The sequence below is a fragment of the Squalius cephalus genome (genome assembly GCF_949319135.1).
Source record: "Squalius cephalus genome assembly, chromosome: 22".
NCBI classification, from domain to species: domain Eukaryota; kingdom Metazoa; phylum Chordata; class Actinopteri; order Cypriniformes; family Leuciscidae; genus Squalius; species Squalius cephalus.
The window spans coordinates 7,973,323-7,982,384 of record NC_137143.1 but is presented as its reverse complement, the minus strand read 5'-3'; the positions used below and the strand labels follow the sequence as shown (position 1 = coordinate 7,982,384).

The following is a 9,062-nucleotide window of genomic DNA, read 5'->3' as shown; positions in this document are numbered from 1 at the left end:
GACGTTTCAACAGTCAAAGAATGACGTTTTTTTGTGATGATTGTCGCCATCTTTTGACTCGGAGTAAAAAAGCATTTGAAAATAATTAGCATTTTAACAATTGAAATAACACTGCAAAAAAAAAAAAAAAAAAAAAAAAAAAAAGGGAAAGAAAAAGCAAATATTAATAATAATAAATGTAATTTCAGGTTGAGATCAATTTACAGCAACACATATATAAACTATAAATAATGCACACACAACTAGAAATAAATAAAACGAGAGGGCCGGGTCTAAACCCATAGTGATCTTACAGAGATAAAACAATTGAAAGTGCTGGGTAACTACATGTAGCCTAATCTGGATTGCTTAATCAAATTCTAAAATTTAAATAACTAGATTACATTATGTCATAAAATTCTTGTAGACTATTACTTTTTTATATAATGTTATTCTCACAATGGCAGCAAATTATTCATATTTCAATCTTACCAATTTTATTTTTTTATTTTTTTTATTTTCCTTTCTAAAACTTACTTAAATACAATCAGAAGGTCTTCCAAGTTTGTGGAATTGCACACACAGAATTATCACTCAATGAATCATTTAACCATGTATTACTGTCTTTGGAAGGCTTTTGTCTTTCACACACGTGACGTTATAATATAAAATGTACAAATTCACATATTTTCATATTTACATGCAGGGATTCCTCAACATGACATGCAAGTATGCAAAAAAAAAAACAAAAAAAAAAAAAACATTTTTTAGTAAGTGTTTTATTTTGATTGTTTATTTTTAAATTATTTATATTTGCTATTTTTATGATTTAATTAGCTTTTCATTAAATTCACAAAATCCCTGGGAACCATGACCGTCTGGTTAACCCTGGTGTAATGTAATACTTAATGTACTTCATGTTTTTGATTAAAAAAAATATTTTTTTTCTTTCTCTGTATATTTTTATATCAGTATGGTACACGATTATGCTGTTCAAATCAATGTGATAAATGAGTTACATTACCTTGTGCAAATAAGTGTGTAATATAATGAACTACGTTACTAGCTAAAAAAAAATGTGTTGTGCAATTTGGAATCAGTAGTAACCGACTACAATTAGTACAATTGCTACAAAGTAATCTACACAACACTGACAATTGATTGTAGCATAATGTTAGACATTATTTTTAATGTATGTATGCAGTATAATTTTCTGCATACTGGGACGGATCCATTTTATAAATGTGCAGCTTTTATGAATCATGCATTATATATACAGTATAACACATTTAATTCAGTTTAAGGAATTAAGTTGATGATGTCAACGGTACATGAGAAAAGAATCCAAATGTATAATACAAAACAAATTTATTGAGTTTGAAGACTTACATTTTTTATCATAATAATATTAAGATTACAAAATCCCTGATAAATGCCATAAATACAACATAAATTGTTACAGAGAAAACAGTAAATACAATAGTTTCTGTTGAATTGTCTACATTTCTAATTGTCTACATTTAAATGCCAAAGACATTTAAACAACCGGTAGAAATGTATATTGACAGTGAGCAAAAAATAACTGACATAAATAAGTGTGTTCAGGACATTTACAGTTTAGAAATATAAATAAATATACCGGATTATTAAAGTCCAAGAACTCCTGACAATGGGTGCCTGAAAATCATGCAGATGAAGATGAATTACAATTCACTCATTGAGGCCTTTACATTGAGACTATGATACTGCTGTCATGTCAAGTCTTCAACATGGTGCTGCATCTCTTGCATGTTGTGTCAAGTGATTTGTCTTCTCAGACCACTCTGGCCACCTGTATTTCTGCATGTAATAAAAAAAAAATATTATATATATTTATATACATTAAAATACCTACCACCTCATACATACACACTCAGCACACAGACACAAACTAATAACTTACCATTTAATCAACAGTGGGTTCAGGCTAGATTCAGAGACATGAAAGGAGAGACAGTATAGAGAGATCAATTAATGTGCAGAAAACCAAAGAATGGAAAAATGTTTATCTTGACAAATGTTGGTTTTATTAGCAATATCATAACATACAGGAGCAGAAGTGGGCAGTCTTTTGGCTTCAGGTTCAGCTGGACCAATAGTCCGGTTTCTTGCCAGAGTGTGAAGGACTGCAATAGAAAGATTGATGGATAGAACAAGTGAAAACTTGAACAGATGAGAAAAATATGATAAAAAAAAAAAAAAAAAAAAAAAACATTTACATTAATCTAAGCAAACAATGAGCTGAGTTCAATCAAGGCTGTAATTAAAACTACTTAATTCATTTTTTCGGTGTGAATAAATAATGCTCCATTACTCTAACTCTAATTGTCTGTGTGTGTCTGTGTGTGTGTGTGTGTGTGTGTGTGTGTGTGTGTGTGTGTGTGTGTGTGTGTGTGTGTGTGTGTGTGTGTGTGTGTGTGTGTGTGTGTGAGCAAAGTTTTGAGCAATTTTGCACTTGCTGTCATTAAACTGAATTATGTATTTTATAGAGCAGCGTCAGCATTGGCCTTTGGAAAATAATGTTTGACTACCAATTTACAACCAGAATGTAGTATTTTACATCTTAACATCTTCTAAAAAATTGTGACAGTTTATTTGAATATTAGGTGGACAGCCAAATGGCACTGTTGGCCCATTTTGACTTGAACGCATAGCCTTTCAAAATACCCTACGTCTGATAGCATGGACACAGCATGGACACATGCGCACTAGAAAGTCTCATCCTTGTCCATGTCTGTGCTACTTCTCTCCAGTAGTCATGGTCGATAAAAATGCCTGTATATTAAACTGAGTTGCGGGTATGTCTTTACCCCCCTTACACAAGTGCTCATCAGCATTTGTCAGCTATTGTTGTTGCCATCTCCAGTAGTTTGACGTTGTTCTGTCTTTTTCGACTGCAAAACAACTGCGACTGTACTCGGTTTAGTCTTGGTCTCAGACTAAGAAGACTCAGGATTTTATCTCAAGACCTGTCAAGACCACAACTGTGGGGATATCACTAAATTGACAGTGCATTGTTAACATCATTAATTTATTTTTTAACATCATTAATGTGGTTGGATGTAAAACTTCCTGTTTCAAATGCAATCAAAAATTTTAAAATTTCACCAAAATTAATACAAAGGCCCACGATATGCAAGATATGATTGCAAAAAACTACTTGTATGAAATCATAATAAAACATATGATATAATTAAGCATTATCATATAGGAAAAAGGTATAAGCTAGGGTGTATTCCAGAAAGCAAGGTTATCTTACAGTCAAACATACCCTGAACTCTCGACTGATTAAACCAAACCTTGCTTACTCGAGGTATGCTCGTTCCAAAAACGCGTCCGGGAGTAAGTTCAGCCAGGTTAGCACACAAGACATTCTCAACAGAGCGGAAATGTGCAGAATATTAATTATTTCTTCTTCTTTTGTTAAATAATGATTTACATACTTAGTGCATATCGCTGTGAATATAGTTTGTTTGATGCTAATTATATAATAAAAAGAAAGACTGATTAAACTAAATACAATCTGTGCTTGCAAAGATAACATGGCTGTATACGTTTATTTTTTGTTTAGTCATGTTGCTTCCACATTGCTTGAAAGGTCAAATATATATCATATCATATCATATCATATCATATCAAATGTCTTTATTATAGAAATACATTATAGCATAGAAAACGTCCTGCTGCAAAAATAAAAAAATGTCCGAAGATCAACGATGTGTGAGATGAGAATTAAAATCAACAATACCTTGTTTTAATAGCGCTTTATATATCAATATAACTATATACAGTATATAATATCTGTCACGCCCACTGGAGCCTCATCAATAGGGCACGCAGGTGCTGAACACCTCTGAAGTATACTAACCCTGGAACAGATCCTGCTCCGGAGCAAGTTATGTTCAGAAAGTAGGTTGCTATGGCTACATACCCTGAAAGTTACCTCTGTTTTTGGAACCAAAAGTTGAGGTTATCCGCTTACCGTACTTACCCTTAAACATACCCAGGTATTTCACATAACCATGCTTACACGAAAATGCTCTTGGTCTTGTCTTGGTTTCAACCCCTCAAAGTCTTGTTTTAGGGGGTCTTGACTACAACACTACTAATTAGTACAGAAAATATTAAGGTGCATGTGTGAGCTGAGCGTACAAAGTATGCGTGATTAATAAAATAGTGCGTGCATACTATGCTGATGATGAATTTTACCTCACACTGCGCCCATACCAAAGCATACACTTAAAAAGTGAAGTATACTTCAAGCGTTAGATGATATTCTCTTTATAAAAATTCTGGAAATGAATGGTGTTTTGAAACACTTCAAAAACCTGACAGTCTTATATTGTATACCCTCTCTTGTGACGTTTTCAGCTGCTGTCATGGCCTTTCCACTTATATCGCTGACCATCCCATCTACCGTGGCTTCATGCTTCAGGAAAAATGGCCGCACGACACGCCTGTACAGAATCTGAGAACCATTCCAGGAGACCGGAGCCATGCACCATAACAGGAACAGGCACTAAACACCAGCAAAGACACCAAAAAGAGCAAGTTAGAGTAAGTAATGTGTTATCTAGTTTGAGAAATCATCACTAACATGGCTGTAGAGTTGTCCCTATTAAAGGGACAACGAGTTAAGAAAGTAGTTTGCCGAACTTTACAATTACCTACCCAGAAAAAGTAATAATAGTTCACTGTTATATGCAGGAAGACGACAAAAAAAAAAGGGAAAAAAAAGTGAAACAACCAGAGAATCAATCTAGCTTAAATTATACATTTTTTAGTTTACATTTTACAGTCTCAGTATGCTTGTCCACAAGGGGTTGAAGACAGAAATAAAGCAAGCAAGCAACTTTATTTATATAGCACATTTTCAAACAACAGACGTTGCCCCAAAGTGCTTTACAAAAATTTAACATTAAAATCATATAACAAAGCAAACATAACTTATTCGAAAGCTAAAGAAAATAAATACGTTTTTAAATAAGACTTAAAAGTGGCAATTGATGGAGCTGACCTCACGTGGAATGGGAGACTATTCCAGAGTTTGGGACCTACCACAGAAAAAGCACGATCTCCTTTTGATTTTAAATGACAACGAGGGACCTTTAAAAGCCATTGGTCAGAGGACCTGAGAAATCTAGAAGGAGAGTAGGGAATAATAAGATCACTGATGTACTGGGGGGCAAGGCCTGATAGTAGACAAACAAGAGAACTTTAAAATCAATCCTGAATTTAACAGGAAGCCAATGTAAGGATTGCAGTACAGGGGCAATATGGTCTCTCTTTCTCACCCCCATTAAAAGCCTTGCTGCTGCTGCATTTTGCACTAACTGTAAGCGGACTAGCATAGTCTGGGGGAGACCAATATATAGAGAATTACAATAATCAATCTTTGATGAGATAAAAGAGTGAACCACGATTTCCAAATCCTTTCTGGATAGAAAATGCTTTACTTTACCAATTGATCTCAGGTTAAAAAAGCTACCTTTAACAACGGCACCAATCTGTTTCTTAAAATTTAGTGATGAGTCCATAATTACCCCTAAACTCTTTACATGATCTTCAATCTTTATGGACAAGGAACCTAAATGATCAGGAAAGGTAGGTGAGATGGGAGAACCAATCAAAACCTCAGTTTTACTCTCATTTAATTGGAGAAAGTTGCTAGAAAGCCTAAGTTTAATGTCACTGTAACATTCCTGTACTCTGTCTAGCGAGCAGGTTTTATCTAAGCTCACAGGAAGATAAAACTGGAGATCGTCGGCATAACAGTGGTATGCAATACTTCTTCCGAAAAATAGAGAGGAAATAGAGAGGTCCTTAGAGGAAGCATATACAGCGAGAACAGCAACGGTCCCAAAATGGACCCCTGAGGAACACCACAAAATAAATAAAAGAGCTGGATCTATTTGCAAGCAGTTTTCTTTAATCAAAATAAACTCAAATTACACTTATCTGGATCTGGAAACAAAAACACAGGAAATAGAACAACACCTATTATGAGACAGGATCACAAGATGACAAAAACTGAAACAAACACAGGGCTTATATACATAGGGCACACTAAGGTTATACAGCCCCTAAGTTAATAACTAATGATCGTTGCGACTGAAGTGAATCAATCAAAACTAACTTTAGCTGGACAGTAACTTTATTCGTATGCTGCTGTAAAGCCAAAACAACCTCTGTTACTTTAATTTCCTATTATCAATGTAAAGGCGCTTTGGAACAATCTACATTGTTAAAAGCGCTATATAAATGAAGATGACTTGACTTGACTAAGGACTAAACAAGATGATTAACAAGACACCAAATCAAAAACCATGGTAACTGATGAACAAAGACAAAGTAAACTGAACTGGGAGAAGTGCAAAACTAAATGCAAAGTCCAACTCAAGCGCTCGGTGACTGTCTGTCTACAATTCTGCATAGCTTTACAGAACGTGCTGATGACGTGTGATGTCTGCACGAGCAGGGTGTATAGGTATGGAAATACATATGTTGAGACAGGCAGGTAGGACATTGTATCATTGCATTCGGACCAAATGCAATGACTGGCAAACAGTTTTTTGGTCATGAGACTTCCACAGAAAATAAATGTAGGGCCTACATGTTTTAATATTTAAACCACTTCTATTATTGATTGCTATTTGGATTTGAAGAGAGTTTCAACCAGTATTACAAACAGTATGTATAAAGACAAAAATCCCTACCCTACCTTTAACACTGACTTTAACAGATAATTCCACTAAAAAGATTTTTTTATGATCTATCATATATATATATATATATATATATATATATATATATATATATATATATATATATATATATATATATATATATATATATATATATTGATAGATCATAAAAACAATGTTAAATCTGCTAAAACCAAAATTATGCCATTGAACGCTATGGAAAAACTGGCAGATGTCTAAAGACCAACAACAGAGCTGTTTTAAATGAAACAGCTTGCCAAACAACTATTTAACCTCTTAGAAGGGAAATGACAAAGGAAGGCAGAAGTCTTTGTGCCAATTAGCAGAAAGAAGCCGTTAATAATTGATCCTCTTAAATCGGATATTAGTCAGAGAAAGCATCTGGCATTGTTCTACCTACCTTACATACATAGTAGAAAGGAAACCAGTAGAGAAAGATGTCAGAGAAGAATTCACCCACGCTGAAGATGCCATAGATTACCCAATACGTCAGCCATTGTGTGTCATCCTCCTTACCAGGACTTTCTATGGCTTTGATACTACAAAAAAAAAAAAAAGTAAATTGAAAATAATTTGAAAGATATGCCAGTTAAGACATGTACTGCAACCAAACTCCAGCTACTGCATCCAAACTCAAATACAACCAAACTCAAAGACATAATAAACTATCAGCTTAGGTTAAGACAAGTACTGATTTGTGAAATATCTTAAAACATAACTCACGAGAAATATGCAGGATAAACAAAACCAATCAGATTACAGAGTAGAGAAGCACCATATCCAAATAATAAATATGCTCCAGTCACAGCTGTAGCACCTGTTGGGAGAAAATCATAACTGAACAATGTCTTCAATGTGTAAACTGGAGAATCACAAGTACAATTACAGTAACTACTAACGCTAATCATGGACAACTGTCTTTGAATGAGGCCTCAGATGAAATCGTTAACACTAATTTTCAATGTGACAGCGTTTGGAACAGAAAAAAATATATATTTATCACAATTGAATTTCATAATCAATTTATATGTTGAGGGATGAAGGTGAAATACCAGTAGCATACTGTGTGTTTCAGGAAGGTGCATATACTTTAAAGAGCAATTTTGGTGACACTTTATTTAAAGATCTCCGTGTTACAGTGTAATTAATTAAGTAGCCTACGGAGTAGCCTAATAAGAATTAACTACATGTAGACTACTTGCTATAGAGTCGGGGTTAGGATCACATGAGTTTAAGGGTTTGTTGCGTGTAATTACTATAGTAAATGTAACATGTGTAAGAAGGACACTGTAAAATAGTGTTACCGAAATGTGTCCACAGACGTTAGCTACCTACGTCAGAGAAAATCTGCCCATTTAGAAAAAATAAATAATAATAATAATGTTATATATATATATATATATATATATATATATATATATATATATATATATATATATATATATATATATATATATATATATATATTAAATTGCAAAAGTTTTCTTTCAATGAAAACAAAAGGAAACAACACATCACGTGCGTGTAGCCTATTGCCATATTTTATCGCACACATTGTGTGATAAAATATAACGGGCGAGCAATATCCGACAATAGCCTATATGTGATCTATTATAAAAAAAAATTCATAGGCCTATGCTATTTATTATTGAAGTTGTTTTAGCCAACTTAATTGTTTTAGCTTTTAATTATCTTTAGCAATGATATTTGTCATTTCACACCCCAATAGTAACGCTTCGACTGACCCGTGTGTCCACCTGTTACATTATAACACAAAACACTTTATTATTCGCAGAAAACACTTTAGGCCTATATAAAACATGAAAAGACTTAAGATAAAACTAGGACTTACCGATAGCTAAGTAACGTTTCTTGATGCCTGTTTTTTCTTCGATTTTATTGAGACAGTCAGTGACTAAATTCTTCTCGTTCAAAAAAGCCTCAATGCGGTCTTTTATCTTAGTAAATATGGCAAACATCGTGGCTTAAAAGGAAAGGGTAGCGTTATGCAATTTAATAGAGGGGTATGACTGAGAACATGGATGGTATTTCGTCCTCTCTGCAGTTTCGCTGACTGAACAGACTTAATCCGCTTACTGTCAGACTGTAGGACTAGTGACGTGTCTGTGGGGAGGATGAAGACTCCTGACTGACAGCAAGGAGACCAATTACTTGTGATAGTCTACATCATTACACGACGGAGAAAGTAGATAAAATATATAACTTATCTTTTAAAATGTAACTGAAATGAATTTAGGCTATGATATTTGTGAAAGAAAAATCAATATGCTATATCAAAAGCTAATGTGTAATTTAGTT

The 9,062-nt window shown here is 33.8% G+C and overlaps 1 protein-coding gene across 1 annotated transcript; it reads right to left on the bottom strand.

The window, feature by feature from the left end:
* Positions 1 to 500: 500 nt before the first annotated feature.
* On the bottom strand, positions 501 to 8,930 carry reep6 (receptor accessory protein 6). The gene is made up of 7 exons (XM_079856795.1): positions 8,596 to 8,930; positions 7,467 to 7,560; positions 7,144 to 7,282; positions 4,369 to 4,537; positions 2,068 to 2,144; positions 1,922 to 1,945; positions 501 to 1,818 (listed from the first exon to the last, which is right to left on the bottom strand). The coding sequence occupies exons 1-6, from the start codon at positions 8,720 to 8,722 to the stop codon at positions 1,925 to 1,927; spliced, it is 627 nt and encodes a 208-aa protein (XP_079712921.1). The 5' UTR covers positions 8,723 to 8,930; the 3' UTR covers positions 501 to 1,818; positions 1,922 to 1,924.
* Between the last annotated feature and the right edge of the window lie 132 nt (positions 8,931 to 9,062).